Here is a 22,094-nt window from a genome sequence, read left to right on the forward strand (position 1 = left end):
AACCCAAAATACCCTAAATTCAAAAATAACCAGTCAAAATTACCTTCAAAATTTGGTTTCCAAATTTTCAAAAATCCACTTTTTATGCCTAAAAGTAGCAAATAAGGAGTGATTTATGAGAGTCTATTTTTTCCTATAGTTAGATATCATACACTACTAGTCTCATATAGAGCAAGAACACTTACAAATGTTTCCTTAATTTTTTATGAATTTTTGAAATTTGAAAAATTTCATTTTTTGTAAAGTTTGGGGTTAGTTTTCTCTGGTGGCACTGAATATAAAAATACGACTTTTGCACAGTTTGCACACCTATGTGATAGCAATGTACTGTAAAAAATTCAACATTGATATCTGATTGTGAAGAAATATATGACGTTCTGAAAATGAGGAAATAATTCACATTACTCTACAACTGATCTTATGGCTGTTGCCTATTTTTGGGTTATTGTTACATTGTAATAAAATTTAATTGTGACATATATTTAGTTCACCCAATATTTATTTAGTCTATTTATTTGTAATAATGCAATATTAAACAATATGTGCTTTCGCTTAGGTTCTATGGTAATAAAAAATCCCATTTACGTTTAGGTTTATTCTCAGTAAAGAAGTACATTATTGATGGGTGTGGCATTGTAGAAGTACATTATTGTTGGGTGTACCATTCTTGTAGTCAGTTTGTTCTGAAACCTCTGTTAAAGTGGATGTAAATACTTCACCGAGAGTGTAGAATGTGTTATATGCTTTGTTCTGTGTGTAATTTGTAATTAATTTTGAGAGATTAACTGGAATGCAATAACATGTTTGATCAATGCTCTATTGGACAGGTAGCAAGTGAAGTGTGTCAGAAAGCAGTTTATGGTTCAGTTTCAAAAAAACTTGAAAAATGCCAATTACTTTGATGAAGTTAGACAAACTTTGTTTAAATTTCAAGTAAGTTCTTCTATAACATCAGTGTGTGTGAGTATCATAAGAACAAATATATTCTGAAGTACAACCACATTTTTGGAAGAAAGTGCTGTGATCCAGTTAAAGTTCATAAAAGCCTATTACGAAAGGTTTGAGGGAAATAAAACTTGAACATTTGCCCTTGTTATGTAAGAGTGAAACAGTTTCCCAACTGAAACGTAATATGATTCCTGGAAATTCCCTGTGCTCAAATTGTTACTCAAAAATATTTGTTGTGAATCCAGAACCAGAATCATGTAACCTTGTTAATGACATTTATATTCCTAATGGGGAAGCTGTTAGCATATTGGATTTTGCTTGTTCTAAGTTAGACGTATCTCCTGCTTTTAAAATAATAAAATTAAGTAGCATAAAAAGAAAAGCAGCTATTGAAAATAAAGTACAATAAATTTCAGACAAAATTAGAAAAGACTTAAGATAATGCTTTAATAATACAGATACCATTATTATTTCTAAAGAAAAAGAAATCCTACCACAAGCATCATCTGACACTGAATATTTGAGCTTAATAGAAAAATTAAAAATTAAATGTTCTGTGACATCTGAAGAGGAAAAAGTTAAAATTTTAAGTTTTCTCCCTGACTCTTGGTCAAGAGAAAAAAATACACTACTCGCCATTAAAATTGGTACACCAAGAAGAAATGCAGGTGATAAACGGGTATTCATTGGACAAATATATTTTACTAGAATTGACATGTGATTACATTTTCACGCAATTTGGTTGCATAGATTCTGAGAAATCAGTATCCAGAACAACCACCTCTGGCCGTAATAACGGCCTTGATATGACTGTGCATGGAGTCAAACAGAGTTTGGATGGCGTGTACAGGTACAGCTGCCCATGCAGCTTCAACACGATACCACAATTTATCAAGAGTAGTGCCTGGCGTATTGTGACGAGTCAGTTGCTCGACCCTCCATTGACCAGACGTTTTCAATTGGTAAGAGATCTGGACAAAGTGCTGACCAGGGCAGCAGTCGAACATTTTCTGTATACAGAATGGCCTGTACAGGACCTGTAATATGCGGTCGTGCATTATCCTACTGAAATGTAGGGTTTCGCAGGGATCGAATGAAGGGTAGAGCCACAGGTCATAACACATCTGAAATGTAACGTCCTCTATTCAAAGTGCCATCAAAGTGAACAAGAGGTGAATAAGTCATGTAATCAATGGCATTCCATACCATCACGCTGGTGATACGCCAGTATGGTAATGACGAATACATGCTTCCAATGTGTGTTCACCACGATGTTCCCAAACACGGATGTGACCATCATGATTCTGTAAACAGAACCTGGATTCATCCCAAAAATGACGTTTTGCCACTCGTGCACCCTGGTTCGTCGCTGAGTGCACCGTCGCAGACGCTCCTGTCTGTGATGCAGTGTCAAGGGTAACCACAGCGATGGTCTGCGGACTGATAGTCCATGCTGCTGCAAACATTGTCGAACTCTTGATGCAGATGGTTGTTGTCTTGCAAACGTCCCCATCTGTTGAGTCAGGGATTGAGACACAGCTGCACCATCTGTTACAGCCATGCAGATAAGATGCCTGTCATCTCGACAGCTAGTGACACGAGGCTGTTTGGATGCAGCACGGTGTTCCGTATTACCCTCCTGAACCCAACGATTCCATATTCTGTTAACAATCATTGGACCTCGACCAACACGAGCAGCTATGTCACAATACAATAAACCGCAGTCGTGATAGGCTACAAACCGACCTTTATCAAAGTAGGAAACGTGATGGTATGCATTTCTCCTCCTTACACGAGGCATCACAATAACGTTTCACCAGGCAACGCTGGTCAACTGCTGTTTGTGTATGAGAAATCGCTTGGAAACTTTCCTCATGTCAGCATGTTGTAGGTGTCACCATCGGCGCCAACCTTTTGTGAATGCTCTGAAAACCTAATCATTTGCATATCACAGTATCTTCTTCCTGTCGGTTAAATTTCGTGTCTATAGCACATCATCTTCGTGGTGTAGCAATTTTAATGGCCAGTAGTGTAGTTAATGAATTAACCGTTACTCATTGTTTGGTTAAACTAACCTGAAAATTAGTGAAAGAACGAGGCATTCTTCCAGTACCAGGAAAGAAGAAAGGAGTAGGTATAAATGAAGAAAGAAAAAGATCCAGCAGTTTTTTGAAGATGATGAAAACAATAGAATGGGCCCAGGTTGCAAAGATAGCAAAAGAGTTATTATAAATGGAGTTAAAGTAACAAAGCAGAAATGAGTAGTGGTGTCAAATTTAAATAAACTTTATGTAGCTTTCAAAAATTCTCATCCTGAATGCAAAATTGGAAGGTCAAAATTTTGTGACCTCCACCCTTAGTGTTGTATTTTGGCTGGATCCTCAGGGACACACTCCGTATGTGTTTGCTTATATCATCAAAATGTCAAACTGGTGATTGCGGGTGTGAAACTCAGTTACCAGATTTAATGGTCTGTGACATTAACAGCTATGACTGCATGATGAGTTTGTGTAATGAATGTCCTGGTAAGGAAGCTGTTATGAATTGTTTCACGAATATGATGAGGAAATGCCAGACAGTATTACCTTCAAATAGTGGGTCACAACTGGCAGCGCAGAAATGATAACAGTGGTTAAATCTCAGGAAGAGCACTTCGAATCTTTAATTGATAACTTACAAAAACTACCACCACTATGTTTCTATAATCCAAAGTAAGTTTTTGAAGGACAAAAAGCACAACTTCATGAAACGGAATAAATAGTGCTAACTGATTTTGCAGAAAATTTTACATTTGTGATTTAGAATGCAATACAAGGGTACCACTAGGTCAATCAGTGACCAAGCATCCATTTATTCTCTACTTTAAAAATGAGAAAGATGAAGTGTACAGTTCTTCAATTTGGATTCTAAGCAACTATTTGGGCACAACACTTTTGCTGTACATGTGTTTCAAAAGTATGTGATAAATTACATAAAAGAAAATTTTCCCAAGGTTGAGAGGCTGCTATACTTTTCTCAGTTGGAAGTGGTATTTAGTATAAAAACAAAAAGAATTTTCCAAATCTGTGCAACCACAAAGCAGACTTTGGGTTGGAGGCTGAATGGCACTTTTTTGCATCTTACAGTGGTAAAAATGCATGTGATGTAGTAGGAGGTACAACAACACGTGAAGTAAGTAAAGCCAGCCTACAAAGACCAACCACAGACCAATTTCTCGCAGTAAAGGACATGTATGTCTTTTAAAAGGATAATAATAAAGGCATTGCCTATTTTCTGATGGCATATGAAAACAACACTTCGAACCAGATTTGAAAACTGTATAGCAATAAAAGAAACAAAGCATTTCTGCAATTCCTTGGCATTGCAGAAAACTTAGTTTGATGATATGTAACATTAGAAATCGGTGACAAGGTGGCATGTGTGTATGATGGACAGTGGTGGCTTGCAGAGGTTGAAAGAATAAGTTTGGAAAACAATGATGTTTTCAAGCATTTTTGCCACCCTGCTGGCCCAAGAACATCATTCAAGAAATCTACTACTGACAAAATTTGGATACCAATGTCAAATGTTTTATGGAAACTTTAAGAGTTTGAACTTACCACAGCAACTGGGAGGTCTTATTGTATATCACAGAAGCTGTCTGAAGAAATGTGTTCTTAGCATTGCATCTCAAAGGATGTTAATTGAAAATATTTATTTTAAGTATGACAGAAGAATGTAAATGTTAATTTGAGTGATGTTTCCACTTTTTGTATATAATTCAGTATCTTACTTCAATAATAATTGATTATATCCCGCCAATATCACACATGAACAGGCAACAGCCATAAGATCAGTTGTAGAGTAATGTCAATTATCTCCTCATTTTCAAAAAATCCTATCTTTGTTCACAATCAGATACCAATGTTGAAATTTTTACAGTACATTGCTATCATATAGGTTTGCAAACTGTGCAAAAGTCGTATTTTTATATTCAGTCCCACCTGAGATAACTAACCCCAAACGTTACAAAAAAAGAAATGTTTCAAATTTCAAAAATTCATAAAAAATTAAGGAAACATTTGTAAGAGTTCTTGCTCTATATGAAGCTAGTAGTGTATGGTATCTAACTATAGGAAAAAAATAGACTCTCATAAATAACTCCTTGTTTGCTATTTTTGGGCATAAAAAGTGGATTTTTGATCATTTGGATACCAAATGTTGAAGGCAATTTTGACTGGTTATTTTTGAATTTAGGGTATTTTGTGTTTTAGACAGTGTTGTAGAGGAAACTTTTCTAGAAACAATCATCAAATTGCAATGTTGTAACTTAACCCAGTGCAGAGTTATTCAAATTGTCACTAATATCTCTAGACTGAAAAATTGTCACGCACCTACAAATAAAAATGGCCACCATCCAGTAAAGGTGCAAGATAAATTATTTTAAAAACTGTTTTGAACTTCTCAAGTATAGAGCAATCACATATAAAAAAATTAAAATATTTAAAAATGGTCAAGCACTCAATTTTTATTGGACCACTTCATTTGGATTGGCCCTTCTTCTGTAGCACTACATTTCAGAAACTACTGTTTTCTCCATGTCTGTCTGTTTTTTCTCCAATAAACATATCCACATAAAAATTTATTGTAACGTTTAAATTAATTTTGAGATTCCAAATGTAATTTCAAATTCTGTACAAAATCAAATGTACTGTCTTTTCTCCTTTTCTTTCTAAACGTTTTCAAGAACTAGCTGTTCGCTCAAGAGCACATGAGATTCAGGAAGACTGGAAACCATCTTTCCTGTCAAATGAAGAGTTTACACACCTTATTTTAGAGGTAAGATTATGATTTAATTTAGATCCTAATTTTTAAAATGTTTATATCTATAGTTTTTCTTATCTGTATAACTTGTTTAGGGTTAGTTAAAACGAAGGAAAAGGAAATTTTAAAATACTTGTAGAGAAGAAGTGATCTCACTCATGAACTAAATGGTTTTAGAAATGGAGTTCAACGTGCCGAATCAGCTGAGGTAGCTCTCACATTGGATATTTACATAGCACAGTGTAAAGTGCTGTTAGAGAGGATTGAAGCAGGGAGGAACTAGCAGAAAGATTGCTTACAAAAAATGCAAGAGGCTGAAAGTAGGAAGATATTAAGCATGTGTAATGAGCATACAATGGAAATTAAATTTAAGGTGTTTCAGTGACCACCAAAATGTCAAATTGTTTGTAGGATATTAGGGTAAAATCAGTAAAGATGAAGTTGTCCGAAATATTCTGGAGACCAAATTGGTTTTTGTGGGGTAATGTAGAATGAAATTTTATTTGAATGTTAGTTAATTGTGAAAAATAGGTAAACTGAGGGCAGTAACAACAATAACAAACCAAAAATAGAAGAGGAAAAGGAACCACAAAGTTTTGGTTTGTTTGTTAAATTTTTTATAGAGACTTTGTGTATGAGAATGAGAGAGTTACCTACTGGTTTTCTTTTAGATTGTGTCAAAAAGAGCATTAAATCGGTAGCAGGCTTATTTGTTCAAAATTTGTTTCCAGCAGCTATGAGAAGGCATTTTGAAAAACGAGGTGTCGTAGATCAGTATTGTTACTATTGTTGGGTTGACATTATGGCAAACAGGCGGGCCCATATGGGGAATGAAAGGGTGGAATCGACTGATTGAATTAAAAGTACAATAATTATGCATTTATTGATAATGCTACAATGATAGTTAGAGGAGAACAATAAGTTACTCTCCTTAATTTCATGAATACACTAGCCTGAAATATGATAACAACAACCAAAGGAGAGCATTAATTTTGAAATTTTCCACTGTGTATTGTAACATAAAACAACCAACTGGTGCAGCTAGCAATTAAATTAATGATTGGCGTTACTCCAAAATCACTGGAAACTGGACACTTAACAAACTTTTTAACTAAACTTTAGCACTGTGTTCCATTTTGTAACATAGAACACCAACTGGTGCAGCAAGCACAGACAGTACAGAGTGCAAAGCATCACTGTTAACTTTGTGTATGGTCAACCTATTAAAAAACAGTAATGTGATAATTGGAGTAAAGACAGTAATTGGGAATGAAGCTTCCCTTGCCATCCCTGGATGCTTCCAGTGAGAATAGCAGTGTCATATAGATAATGGTACTGGAGGCTCAGTCCACCACTATATAGAAAGAAATTAAAACTTTATAGTTTGTTGATGATATTGTTATTCTGTTAGGGATAGAAAAGAACTTAGAAGAAGAGTTGACTGGAAAGGACAGAGTCCTAAAAATTGGTTATAGGCTGAACATTGACAAAAGTAAAACAGAGATTACAGAATGTTGTTGAATTAAATCATGGAGTGCTGAGGAAATTAAATTAGGACATGATATACTGAAAGTAGCGGTAAAGTTTCAGTATTTGGACAATAAAATAATTGATGTTGGCAAAAGTAGACAAGGTATAAAATCTAGACTTACAATAGCAAGAAAATCTTTTCTATAGGAGAGAAATAATGTTAACATCTAATGCAAATTTAAGTGTAAGGAATTATTTTCTTTAGTCATTTCTCTGCAGTGTAGTCTGATGTGAAAGTGAAACATGGAAATAAACAATTCAGAAAAGGGAAGAATAGGAGCTTGCGAAATGTGATGCTACTGAAGAATTCCAGAGCCAATTGGACTACTAATGAAGAAGTACTAAATTAAATTAAAGAAAAAAAGAAATTTGTGCTTTACTTCACTTAGAATTTGAGTGACAGTGAATTTATTGTTGAGGGAAGGTTTTATATAAATATATATATTCAAATTCTAGCATTAATGTGGTGGGGAGTCTGTGAGAGAAATGTATGACTCACATCTTCCTGACATAGTACACTGATGGAAAAAAATTGCAACACTAAGAAGGTGTCGGGCAACATAAACGAAAGTTGGTAGATGTGTTTCCCATCAGAGATTATATCCATTCAGATTTCATGTCAGTCGCATAAGAGTGGTGCTAGTAGCTCCTCTATGAGCGTGCAAATCAGGCTTGCTGTAAATATACTCTGTAACAGTCATGGATGTTAGTTACCTTTGATATTAAACATGGTGGGTTGATGTTACTCAAGAATACCTTTAAGGCAACAAAGGCACCATTATCAACATCACTGAATTTGAATGAGGTCATGCCATAGGGCTGCAAGAAGCTGGATGTTCGTGCTGCAGTATTGCAGAAATATTGGCAGGAATGTAGCCACTGTATATGATTGCTGTGAGCGGTGGTCACGAGACTCATAAAAAGACTGGGCACTAGGTGTCCATGTAACTCTACCAAGAGGGAAAACTGCCATGTTTGGTGTATGGCCCTCGCACATCGTACTGCTTCTGCAGCAGCAATTTGAGCTGTAGTTTGCTCTAGAATGACACAACGAACAGTTACAAATCGGTTACTTCAAGGACAACTCCGAACCACTTGCCCTGTAGCGTGCATTTGATTGGTCCCAAACCACCACCATTTGTGACTTCTGTTGTGTCAAGCAGGATGTCATTGGAAGGCAGGGTGGAGCTCTGTTGCATTTTCTGACCGAAGCTGTTTCTGTCTCGGTGGCAGTGATGGCCATGTGTTGGTTAGGAGGAGGCCTGTTTGAGGGCCTGCGACCAGCGTGTCAAGGTGCTACACACACTGGACCTACACCTGGAGTTATGGTCTGGGGTGCAATTTTGTATGACAGGAAGAGCACTTCTCATGGTTATCCCATGCCACCTTGACTGCAAATTTGTGCGTCAGTCTGATGATTCAATCTGTTTTGCTGCCATTCACTAACGTATTACAGGGGATGTTTTGCGACAGGGATGATCAGATCTGTTTCCAATCAAGCACGTGTGGGACATCATTGGATGACAGTTCATCCTACAAAGTGACATCCAGACCTCTGCACTTTTGCATTCTTGCATTTAACATTCTTGTACTGCCGGTAATTAATGTACCAGCATTTCACATTTGCTATGGCGCATATCATGCTTACATGAACCTATGATCCTGGAATGTTAATCACTGAAATATGTTACCTAGACAAATGTATTCATGAAATTTTGTTGCTCTACATAAATCATCTTGTGATGCTGCATTTTTGTGTTTAGTGCTTTGTACCACGCATCTGCAGCAACAAAATTGATACATATACATCACATGTGCTTAAACATTTCAAGAACAGGCCTTCTCCAAGTTGTGCATTATTGCCACAAGTGATGAGAGATTGCTTCAGTATTTATTTTGCAATAACAACTGAACTGATTGACAACATAACAACAGTAACTTTTTAACAGCTAGTTCACTGCCCCAGGCCATACACATAATTATTATTATTATTATTATTATTATCATAAGCAGTAGTAGTAGTAGTAGTAGTACAACCACCACCAACGGTCAGACGCAAAGAATTTGCAGCCAGAAGTCTTCCAATTTCTTGTAGTTAGAAGTAAGGAATCCAGCAATCAAGTGAGTTATAGACAGTAGGCCTAATTATTCTGTACATATTTTATTCGGTTAATTTTAAATGGGACGTAGAAAATGGATGAAAGAAATGCCTCTAGAGAGAAAAGTGCTGTTTTGTTGTGTCTACCCTCAATGTGGATAGCTTTCTGTTTTGAAGAGGAATTGTCAGTAACACTCATAATGCACTGAGAATTTCATCATCTTTCCATTTAAAAAGGAAAAAAAAAGGCTGTTAGAAATTGGCTCATTAGTCTGCAGTTTAGCAAGACATCTACAAAAACTAAATACTATTCACCTTTTGTCATTTTAAAAATAATTGTTCAAAGGTAAACAGGTTCAAATGAATGTAGGATGCAGTGTGGTGACATAAAAAGATTGATGCGTGAAATATATAACATCTTCCACCATCATAAGTTAGTGGAAGATCTTGCCAAGAAAATAAAGGTCCCATGTAAAATTACTTATCGGGCTGAAGGTTTGTATCCACTCGATCATCAACGAATCTGGTGCAGTGGTAGAAGACACCAAAAGGAAAAGCAGAAGTTTTAAATTCCGCCAGGAGGATCATCTGGACATACCAATGTTTGAGTGACAGACTATCACATGGAGGACATAGAAATAGACATCCTAGCACTGATAAGCAAGTAAAAGAGTTGAACACAAATAAGTCACCAGATCCAGATGAAATCACAGCATTGCAGCATTGGCACTGTACCTAGCTTGCATTTCTCATGAATCTCTTGCTCATCGCAGACTCCAAGCAATTGGAAAAAAAGGGACAGGTGACTCCTGTGTATAAGATGAATAAAAGAATGGATTCTTAAAATTGCAGATCAACATTCTTAACAGAATACATGAGCATATTTTAACTTTGAAAATATTACATTTCCTTGAAGTGGAAAAGAGTGTGTCTGCAGATCAGCATGGATTTAGAAAGCGTTGCTATTGGGAAACGCAGCTTGCGCTTTACTTGCATGATATCGTGCGAACCGATGGTGAAGTTCAACAGGTGGACTCCATTTTCCTAGATTTCTGGAAAGCGTTTGACATGATGCTTCACTGCGGACTGTTAAAGATCTGAGTTACAAAATAAGTTCTTAGATATGTGACTGGCATGAAGACTTTTTATGTAATAGAACCCGATATGCTGTCCTGAAGAGTGAGTGTTTATCAGAGAAAATTATATCGTCAGGAGCTCCAAATGAAGTGTAATAGGACCGCTCTTACTGTCTATATACAAAAATAAAATGATGTTTGATGATGCAGTGTATTGTACAGCTCAGTGCCATTATTGAGTGACTGTAGGAGGATACAGGATGACAGAATTTCTATACAGTGTGGTGAATGGCAGCTTACTCTAAATATAATTTAATGCAGAGGAGTAGGGAAAAAACAGCCCTTTGTTTTGTCAATAAAATTCTTCTGGGTTAGAGACCGCATTGTCATTTATAAAATTCCAACGTTTCGGCATCTGTTGCAAGACGCCTTCCTCAGGGTGTGTTGCTAACTGCTAAATGAGTGCAAGTATGGGTACATATATACTGTGGAAGAGTGTTGTGATTGGATGTGAGGATGAGGAGGAAGGGTACTAGGAGTTCATTTTATTGGCGTTTGCATTGCGTCTTGTTATTGGCGGAAATAGGCGTTTTCCATTGGAGTTTCCTTTACTGCCTGCCATTGGTGGAAATCGGCGAATAGGAGACTTAGCGGCGACTGCAGCGTAGCGTTGTTTACTAACTGCCTAGTATCGACTAGGCCGCGTCAGCGCTCTGTGTACCATCCTCCGCTGTGGCCTACCGCACGCCTGTTGCTTTGCGCGAGCTGTCCTTCCGCAAAGCTGTCACAGCAGGCAGCCAAGACGCTGGAAGTCTGTACCCGTCTTCTCTGTTCATATTATCGGGTCGCTTGGCTATTTCTATAGCCTCTCTAATCTTCCTCTTCAAACTAAACGGCTGTTTCGCCAGTACTCGGGCCTCTCGAAGTTCGATGTTCATCCTGCACTGCTCATGATGTTCTGACACCGCTGATTTGCTATATTGTTTGAGGCGGATATATCTCTCATGTTCAGTTAGCCTTGTGCTTATTGGACGCCCAGTCTCACCTACGTACACCAGTCCACATTCACACTCGATTTCATAAACTCCGGCGGCATGAAACTTGTCAATTGTTTCTTTTGTCGAGCCCAGAATGTCTTTTATTTTGTTGTTGCTACGAAAAATCGGCTTAATACCTGCCCGACGGAGAATTTTGCCCAGACGTTCAGTAACCCCTTGTACATACGGTAGCACGGCGGTGTTCTGTGCTTCGTTGTGTATTTCCCTGTTGCCCTCCTCCTTCGGCGCCATGGTTTTGCGTATCAGCCTCATGTCGTAGCCATTAGCTCCAAAAATGGTCCTGAGGTTCTGCAGTTCAGCTTGCAGGTTGTATTCATCGCTGATCCTGTAGGCTCTCTTAGTTAAAGTTCGCAGGGCCGAATTCTTTTGCATAGGATGGTGGTGGGAGGATGCATGCAGGTACCTGTCCGTGTTGGTGGGCTTCCTGTAAACTCTGTGTCCAAGTTTCCCGTCTGGCTTATGATAAACTTCAACGTCGAGAAAAGGCAATACCCCGTTCTTTTCAATCTCCATGGTAAAATGAATTTTGCTGTGCTGCTGGTTAAGATGTTCGTGGAAGTTCTGAAGCTTATCTTCTCCGTGTGGCCAGATAACAAAGGTGTCATCCACGTATCGTAGCCAGCATTCCGGGCATAATGGCGCGGACAGGAGTGCTGTTTCTTCGAATGCTTGCATAAAAATGTCTGCTGCAGCAGGCGAAAGAGGGGAACCCATAGCAACACCGTCCGTCTTCTCGTAAAAATCCCCTTTCCACCTAAAATAGGTGGTCGTCAAACAGTGGCGCACTAGCTCGCTGATGTCAGGTGCCATGCGTTCCTCTAAGATGTTCATGGTGTCCGTCACGGGTACATTCGTGAACAAAGATTTCACGTCAAAACTGACCATCAAATCCGTATCAGAGACACGCTTCTCTTTCAAAAGTGCTATAAAATGGGTGGAGTCCTTGACGTATGCATCTGTATGTCTCACTAAACGTCTAAGCTTCGGAGCCAATTCTTTCGCTAATTTGTAGGTCGGCGAGTTGATACTACTCACTATCGGCCGTAAAGGGAAGGCTTCTTTGTGGATCTTTGGTACCCCATATATTCTTGGTGCCTGTGGCACCTGTGGAATGAGTCTACGGGTCGTGTCAAAATTCATCCTGGTTTGCTTCAGCAGCGCTTGCGTCGATTTCACTATCTTGACCGTCGGATCCCCCTTAAGTTTATGGTAAATGGGTTCCTTCAAATGATCCTCCATCCGCTTATCGTAATCTACTGTGTCCAACACTACGGTGGCATTTCCCTTGTCCGCCTGTATTATCACAATCTGAGAATTGTTCTTCAGCTCCTTGATGGCTTGATGTTCCTCTTTACTGATGTTTTGCTTCGGAGGCTTTGCGTGAGCCAAGATTCGTACTGTTTCTTGTCGGATCTTCTCTGCTTCTGGTTGTGGTAGATGGTGTACCGAGGCCTCCACTGATTCGATAATGTCTTCTTTCGGTACTAGTTTTGGTGCGATTGCATAGTTCATCCCTTTCGCCAAAACTTTTGTGGCTGCATCGCTCAAGGTGTGGCTGGAGAGGTTCACCACTGTTCGTCGCGTATCCAAAACTGGTCCTTCATCTCTTGTTTTCCGTTGCAATTTGTCGAACTTCGTCACCTGGCGACTGGTGGTACATTCACTTGATCTGGCAGCTTGCTGGAAGGTTAACCTGTCGACCTTGTGCCAGTCTTCCTCATCCAGTTTCCTACTCAGGAAGAGGTGCAGTTCACACAGTTTTATGTTGTTCACGTCGAGACTACCACAAATGTGACGGATCCTTTCCCGCAATAAAGCTTTGCTGGCCTGTACCCTTTGTTTTATTGAAATACAGCATTACTGGTGTGCTGCTTGGCACAGTCACATTGATAAAAATATCTAGATGTAATGTTGCAAAATGATATGAAATGGAATGAGCACATGAAGTTGATTGTAGAGAAAGCAAAATGTCGACTTTGGTTTATTGTGAGAATTTTAGGCAAGTGTATCTCACCTATCAAGGAGACTATGTATAGAACACTAGTGGAACCCATTCTTGAGTACTGCTAGATTGTTTGGGGTGCCCGTAAGGTTGGATTAAAGTAAGACATCAGAGCTGTTCAGAGGTGCAGTGCTAGGTAGGTTTGTCACTGGTAGGTTCGATCAACACGTGAGTATTACGGAAATACTCCTTAAGTCCAATGGGAATTCCTGGAGAGACAACATTATTTTTGTGAAACATTATTGAGGAATTTTAGGGTACCAACATTTATGTCTGAATGCAAAACAATTCTTTTTCCACCAATGTGCATCTCACCCCAGGACGCTGAAGACAAGATAAGAACAATTAAGGCTTGTACAGAGGCATATAGACAGTTGTTTTTTCCTTGTTCCACTTGCAAGTGCACTGTTGAAAGGTACCCCCCACTGTGAACAATATTGTTGCTTACAGAGTGCAGATGTAGATATAAATAAAATTTAAATATTTAACGACAACAACAAATTTCTAATCTTACTAGCTGAGCTTGATTCAGAGACCTTGTATTCTTCACAGCTTGTTTGCTTTATTACTGATAAATATGTGAGTCTTATAAGCTTTTGATATGTACTGTTATGTAGTTTTTTAAACATTGTATTCATTTATAAGTAAACTACTTACAATGAGGTCTGTTGTTGTGTATTCAGTTTTTTTCTTTGCTTGTTTACTTATGCTGCATATTTTATTTTTATTGTAGGCATTAGACGGTTTCATCATGGTGTTCTCCTCATCTGGAAGGATCTTTTATGCTTCTGAGAGCATTACTTCTCTCCTTGGCCATTTACCAGTAAGTTCCAGTCTCGTACCTCAAATAAATTGTCATTATCTGTATGTAGTTAATTAAATACCTTATTTCATCAGTGGATTGTGTACATTATCATTAGCAGGGGTTAATGCTCACCTCACCCATAGTGCTATATTTGATATGCTATACATTCCCCATTGATTGTACGAAATTGAGTGCATCTTGGGAACTTAGGCAGACTTCGCTAAGTACCATTTTGGTGAACTCAGCATTTCATAGTTGGAGGCTGGTGAACACTACCAGTTCTCTGTAACCATAAGCCCTGGACATGTAAATCCATGAAACAGTTTAGGAATTATACATTACTTATAGAAATATTTACTTCTCTACAAACTAAACAGTTACAACCTGCAAAAATACTTGTCGATACACCATAATGACCACTGTTTCATAACACTGTGAGCTTCTGAAAATGTATTGTTTCCTGTAGTTATCTAATGGCACTAGATCTCTATGAACTAAGGGAAGAGTGAGAACAGGAGAGTGTGGCAGATTTGGCAAATATTCTGAAGAGAGTAACTGGTGAGCTAGGAAAATAGCTACATTTATATTTATTCTTAATTCATAGGTATTGCCAAAACACATCTAAGCTTGTTTTCCCAGTCTTAAAGTATCATCAGATGTGTCCAGTCTGATGAGGTGTTTTAAATACTAGAAAAAATGGACATTTCATTGACAGTGTAAGAAGTCTGTTAAAAAATTCTGGAACATTAGTAATTTTGTGTGAGTGGTGTGTTGCAGTGAAATGTAGTTGACACCCTGTACACATCTGTGTTTAATGTGTAACTCCTGGAAGTTCCATTGTTGTATGTCTGTTAGTTATTGTTCAGTGCTGTATTGAGTAGAATGTTGTGTTGCACATATTTGCGAATTTTGATATGGCGGAGTTAGAGGAGCTACGTGTCTGCATTAAATTTTGCGTGAAACTGAAAGAAAGCCTGTACAGAGAAACACTAAATGATGCAGGAAGCTTATGGTGATGCGTGCCTAAGCCATACTCTGTGTTACGAATGGCTCACACGGTTTAAAAATGGCCAGACGGAAGTTAAAGATGACCCTTGTTCAGGACGCCCGTCAACATTTACCAATGATGCTCGTGTCAGGAACATCTGACAGGCACAGAATGAAATTGTTACTTGCCCACTTGTACCCTTCTATTTCAGAACTTTGCTAATGGCACTTGTATTGCCACGATTTGTTGCTAAAATTACCAGTAATACTTTTTTTGCTACAGAGTGACTTAATGAATATGACAATCTATGACATGGTGTATGAGGAGGATCAGTCAGCTCTCTACAACATACTACTGAATCCAGCTAGCAGTGTTGACTCAATGAACTATGGTGACACAAAAGGTATTTAGAATGTACAACATTTTTGAAATGTTTAGAATAAAGAGAGAATTAAATAACAGTTGTAAATTTTTGTCTCTCGTTTTTTCTGCAGAAAATCAAGTATCCTTTTCATGTCACATGCGTCGAGGTGGTCTGGATTTCCGAGATGAGGATACATATGAGCTTGTTCAGTTTGTGGGCTATTTTCGTAAGTTATGGTGTCAGTGGGCATAATCTTGTTCAGTAGAGTTTAGTGAGAATAACTTTTATCACTTTTGCTTTTTGTTTCTAATTTTTAGGGTCAGATATTGATCCATTGGAGGTTGACCACCTTATTTCCAGCAGTAATCGGCTGGTCAATTTCTCTGGAGAAGTAGGCATGAAGTGAGTGTTACACTATTTTTTATCTTATAATCCATGTTTGTATAGATTGGTGCAGTTTTATGATAATAATGTGAACTAAAAATAGTTTAGATTCATGTGTTTCTTTTCATATATATTTTAATGTTAGTACTTCTATTTGGTTTCATACTGATAAATGAGGTGTTTTACTGTATGTGCCTCAGTAGTTTTGTTACATTGTTCTCATACCGAAGAATGGGTGCTCAAAATTACAGATTAATATCCTTAACATCAGTTTTCAGCAGAATTCTTGAACATACTCTGAGTTCAAATAAAATAAATTTCCTTGAGACAGAAGCATGAATTTAGAAAACATTTATACAAAACTCAATTTGGTCTTTTCTCACATGTTATCCTGCAAACCATGGATGAAAGGCAACATACTGATTCCTTTTTCCTAGATTTCCAGAAAACATTGGCGTGGGGTCCCCACTGCAGACTTTAACTAAGGTTCCGATGACCTATAGCAGACTGTTAACAAAGCTCCAAAACACATATCAGGTCACCAGATATGTGAGTGGCTCAAAGACTTTTTAAATAATAGTATGTTGTCCCTGATGGCAAGTTCATCAGAGACAAAGGTACCATCAGGAGCTCCAGGGAAATCTCATAGGACAACTCTTATTCTGTATATACATAAATGTTGGACTTGGCGAGCAGCAATCTGCAACTATTTGCTGATGACAGTGTGGTATACGGGAAGGTGTAGTCATTGAGTGACTATAGGACATTGCAAGATCACATACAGGGAGACCACACGGCAATCAAATTTTGGTATTTTTCTTCTGTTTATGGTATGTGAAGTCCAGACATGAAATGAAATGGTATGATTGTATGGCATTGTTGCCCGGGATCTCCCATTTGGGTTCAGCCGCCAAATTCAAGTCTTTTTCAGTCGGTGCCACATTGGGCGACTTGCAGCTAATGATGAGGATGAAATGGTGATGAGGACAACACAACACCCAGTCCCCAAGCAAAGAAAATCTCCAATGCGGCCGGTAATTGAACCCGGACCTAGTGTATGGGAGGCAAGCATGCTACCACCCAGCTTAACGGGTGGATAGACGTCAAATATCAAAGCCTCAAAGCAGTTCAGACCCCAAAGCAATTCTATGCAAATCTCAAAAAATTTTGAGAAAATTGGCTTTGAAGTTTACTGACCATGCATAATAAGCTAATGTAAGGACCCATTTCAGCAGTGTGGCTCTGTGGTAGAGTACTCTCCTGCCACTTGGGGGCCTGCATGCAGTTCGAGCCAGATTCACATTATTAAGCAAAGTTACATGTTTTACAAACATTTGTGTGAAGCATAAAATACATACCGTATTTACTCGACTGTAAGCCGCACTTTTTTTCCGGTTTTTGTAATCCAAAAAACCGCCAGCGGCTTACAATCGAGTGCAAAGTAAGTGGAAGTTCTGAAAAATGTTGGCAGGTGCCGCCACAACTAACTTCTGCCGTTGAATATATGTAGCGCTACACAGGCATGCTTGGCAGGCACAAAGATAAATACTGGTGCCAAAACCCCTGCGTCAGTACATAAATTTTTTTAAAAAAGGGTGGAAGACGACCTTTTTCTGCGCCCCGAGTTTCAACCACTGCATTTTCATACATTATCCAATGAAGTAAATACAAATTCCATATTGTTCATCTTCAAATGTAGCAGCATTTCAATGTACTATGAAAATCTGACTGGCAAGAGTGTTTGGGATGTTTGTCAGTGTGACCAACTCTACATTCTGAATTTTTTCCTACCTGTGAGAAGAGTTAGTTACTAATAGGAACTTTAATGAATTGTGACATACCTGCAGTATACTCTTCACCATAAGAAAAATATGAATATAAACATTTTGTCATTTATTCTTTCATGTTTGCTGCTATCTCATTTAAATCTTGTCTGCCTAATAAACGACGAAACTAGAGTGAGACACCAGCAAACACGGAAGAATGTACATATCATGTCATGTTTATATTCGTATTATTCTTATGCCTAGTAGTGATACAGTCAGAAATGAAGTACGGCAATTGACTAGATTTTCAATTCTAAGATGACTCTAATTTCTGTGCAGAATGTAATGTATTAAAGAGGCGTCTGCAAAGATTTTCAAACGGAGAAAATTTTTCGCTAAGCTCTCGTTCAGAACCTCTATCATACGCAGTCTCTTATTTGGTTCTTGTTTATCATTAGTAAAGAAAGCAGCAGTGTAAGTAACAACATATAGCAGTTTCTTGCCACTGTTTCGCTAATGAGACGATTCATTTGGTTTTTTTAAATTGTAAGCGGCGGTAGCGTGCACAAAAGCAAGCCACGCTGTTGCAAACAATGCATGACACAGTATAGTAATACATTTTGAGCATAGAGTGACGTAAACACCTTTAACAAAGAGAATAGTATTTATCAGGTCAAAGAAAAATAAGCAATCAATTCAAACCAGATGAAGCTACTACCGTAGCTGTATCGTCATTCATTCGACCTAAATTGTGTCTCATATTACAATGGACCAACTTTGTTTCAATTTGGAGGTGCGGCTTAAAACTTTTCTCTCCCCTTGAATTTCGAGTCTCAGATTTCATGTGCGGCTTAGATTCAGGAAAATTTTTTTTTCCTTGCTTTTGAGTCATATTTTTCAGGTGCGGCTTAGATTTGAGTGCGGCTTAGATTCCAGTAAATTTGGTAAAGTAGGAGAAAAGTTAATGTATAATTCACTCAAAAATTTGAATAATCTTGACCAAAAATCTATTCTACTATATTAAGAGAAGTCATTGTTTAACATTATCACCCAAAATTTCGAAAAGTTCTTGTCTGGTTTACTTCAAATTTTTGTATGGTACTCTGATAAACATTTGGGCAGACTTAGGCTATACATTTTTTTAAATGTATTACGTTGAAGTGTAGTGTTTTTCTGTAAGTTTAAGAAATACAACAGATATTTGTAACAGAGACGTTAGTCATCAATAATATATTCTCCTTCATTATTTACAATAATCTGCCAGTGCAGGGGTAACTTTTCGATTCTGCATCTGTAGAAATCACTTGGTTTTGTGGCGAAGAACTCTTCGAGCTGTGTTCGGAATGCATTTTCATCTGGGAAGGAAGTTCCTTAAAAGTTGTGTTACAGAGAGTGGAAAATGTGAAAATCTGAAGTAGCAAGATAAAGCGAAAAAGTAGGTGCAAAATGAATTCCCAACCCAACTCATGTACAGTATTCTTTGGCAGTTTAGCAGACTGGTAGCGGGCATTACCATGGAATAGCATCACTTCATGCGGTCTTCCTGGTTTGTTGTTCTTAGATTGCATCTGCAAGACATCTCAGTTGTTGACAATAAGTGTCAGCAGCGATGGTTACACTTCGGGGAAGCAATTTGTAGTACACCACTCCATCACTGTTCCGCCAGATGCATATCATTATTTTTTGTGGATGCATACTGGTGTTTGTACTGGAAGTTGCTGCTTTGTTTGGGCTCAACCATTCCTTCTTTTCCATATGTTAGCATAAAGACATCATTTCTCATCACCAGTAACAATACAGGATACGAGTGGTCAGTGCTTATGAACCAATGGATGATGAGCAAGCTGAGGTGCACATTTGGCCACCATCATTTTTTTGTGATTATGATTTGGAACATGTGATACCCATACACCTGATTTTTGTACCTTCCCCATTGTGTGCAAATCTTATAAGATGATGGAATGATTATAGTTCATCACATTTGCCAGTTCTCAAGTACAGTGACATGGTTCATTGTGGATTAATGCATTTAAACAATCTTCATCAAATCCTGACTCATTTGATGTCAAAATGATCCTCCTTAAAACGAGAAAATAATTTTCTTGTCATGCTTAACAGCTTATGATTAGAATACCATTAAAAAAAGTAAAACTATGTGGAATATTCCCCTTGAAGCTACTATCCTCAAAAGATTCAGTAATAGGAGGTCTGTCAGTCCTGTATACTAATAATCCGACTTGAATTACCCATTCATTTAAACAACTTCAATTCTCAGCCTTAGTTTCATTGGCAGTGACAATAAATAAGGGACAAGTTCAGAAACTGGTGGGAGGAGGAGGTGAAAAGAGATAGGGGGTAAGGAGAAGATAGAAAGAGAGGGGAGAAAGGGAGGAAGATTAGGACATATATACACTGAGTTGACAAAATTCATTGGATAGCAATATGCACATACACAGATGGCAGAAGTATAGTGTACACAAGATACAAATGGACAGTGCTTTGATGGACCTCTCATTTGATCTCAGGTGGTACATGTAAAAAGATTTCCGACTTGATTATGGCTGCATAATGAGAATTAAGTCTTTGAACACAGGGTGGTAGTTGGAGCTAGATGCATGGGACATTCCATTTCAGAAATCATTATGAAGTTCAATATTCCAAGATCCAAAGTATCAAGAAGGTGCCAAGAATCCATAATTTCAGGCACTACCTCTCACCACAGACAACTCAGTGTCCAACGGCTTTCACTTAACAACCAAAAGCAGCGGCTTTTGCTTAGAGTTGTCATTGTTAACAGACAAGCAAAACACCACATAAAAATCAGTGTGGGACATATGACGAATGCATCCATTAGTGTGGCAAAATTTGGTGTTAATGAGCTATGGTAGCAGATGAATGACGTGAGTGCTTTTGCTAACAGCACATCATTGCCTGCAGTGCATTTCCTGGGATTGTGAACATATCAGTTGGACCCTAAACTACTGGAAAACCGAGTCCTGGTCAGATGAGTCCCGATTTCAATTGGTGAGAGCTGATGGTAGTATTTGAGTGTGGCACAGGCCTCATGAAACCATGGACATAAGTTGTCAACAAGGCACTGTGCAAGTTAGTGGTGGCTACACAATTGTGTGGGCTCAGTTTACATGGAATAGCCTGGGTCCTCTGGTCCAACTGAACTTACCATTGACTGGAAACATTATGTTCCACCACTTGGGGATCAATTGCAGCCCTTCATGGACTTCATGTTCCCAGGCAGTGATTGAATTTTTATGGATGAAAATGCACAATGTCACCAGGCCACAATTATGTATGATTGGTTTGAAGAACATTCTGAGCATTTCTAGCAAATGATTTGGGCACCCATATTAGCCGACACAAATCCCATCAAACATTTATGCGACTTAATTGATAGGTCAGTTCGTGCACAAAATACTGCACCAGCAACACTTTCCCTGTTATGAAAGGGTATACAGGCAGCTTGTCTCAATATTTGTACAGGGAGTTCCAAACGACTTGTGGGGTGCATGCCTCATTGAGTTGCTGCACTATGCTGGGCAAAAAGATGTCCAGCACAATGTTAGGAGGTATCCCATGACTTTTTTCACCTTAGTGTAGGATCTCCATACATATTTAGCAGTTACAAAGCATTGCTGAATTTGCTAGTCTTTTATGAAATTAAGAACTTATATTTGCAATGAAAACTAGATTTTTCTGTATGATATGTAATTAGAAATAGACAACATGCATTTTTCATTAAAATTACAATTAGATTTGTGTTAATTGCCATATATTTGATGGAATTTATAATTAAATGATGATTTAAGTATTCAAAGTGAACAGAAAAGAATGAAAAAAGTTATTGAAATGAGACTTGATCCAGTGGCTACCTATCTCAACCCTTACTGATTATTTTCCATCTTTATGTATTTTAGGCTTAATGCAAATGCTTACAGAACATGTCATTCTTTAAAAATTTGAATCCGCTGGGAATGGAACTGAGTCCACTGACTTCGCAGGTGAGCACCCTACCATAGAGCCATGATATATCGACAAATCAACCTAACTTTCACACATTAAAGATGATTTGGAAACTGCAAAGTTTCTGGAGAATTTTTGAGAATTGCATCAAATTGCTTTGAAAAATTAATCGAGTTCTGAAATATGTGTACCAAAAATATAAAAAAATTACAAAAATCTGGTTGCTGTGTGGTTTCCTTGTTAGACAAAATTCCTAGTTTGTATGATGAATGGCAGTTAAACAAAGAAAAATTT

The 22,094-nt window shown here is 38.0% G+C and overlaps 1 protein-coding gene across 5 annotated transcripts in view; it reads left to right on the plus strand.

Annotated features, from left to right (window-relative positions):
• Nucleotides 1–22,094, plus strand: part of LOC126269773 (circadian locomoter output cycles protein kaput-like) — a 126,058-nt gene that overhangs the window by 5,896 nt on the left and 98,068 nt on the right. For all 5 annotated transcript variants that reach the window (XM_049974017.1, XM_049974018.1, XM_049974019.1 and 2 more), the window contains exons 4-8: nt 5,675–5,766; nt 14,249–14,338; nt 15,591–15,711; nt 15,803–15,898; nt 15,990–16,074. In XM_049974017.1, coding sequence (XP_049829974.1) covers nt 5,675–5,766; nt 14,249–14,338; nt 15,591–15,711; nt 15,803–15,898; nt 15,990–16,074 — 484 coding nt within the window. The remainder of the gene's footprint in view (nt 1–5,674; nt 5,767–14,248; nt 14,339–15,590; nt 15,712–15,802; nt 15,899–15,989; nt 16,075–22,094) is intronic.

This window comes from Schistocerca gregaria, chromosome 1 (genome assembly GCF_023897955.1).
Source record: "Schistocerca gregaria isolate iqSchGreg1 chromosome 1, iqSchGreg1.2, whole genome shotgun sequence".
Lineage (NCBI taxonomy): Eukaryota > Metazoa > Arthropoda > Insecta > Orthoptera > Acrididae > Schistocerca > Schistocerca gregaria.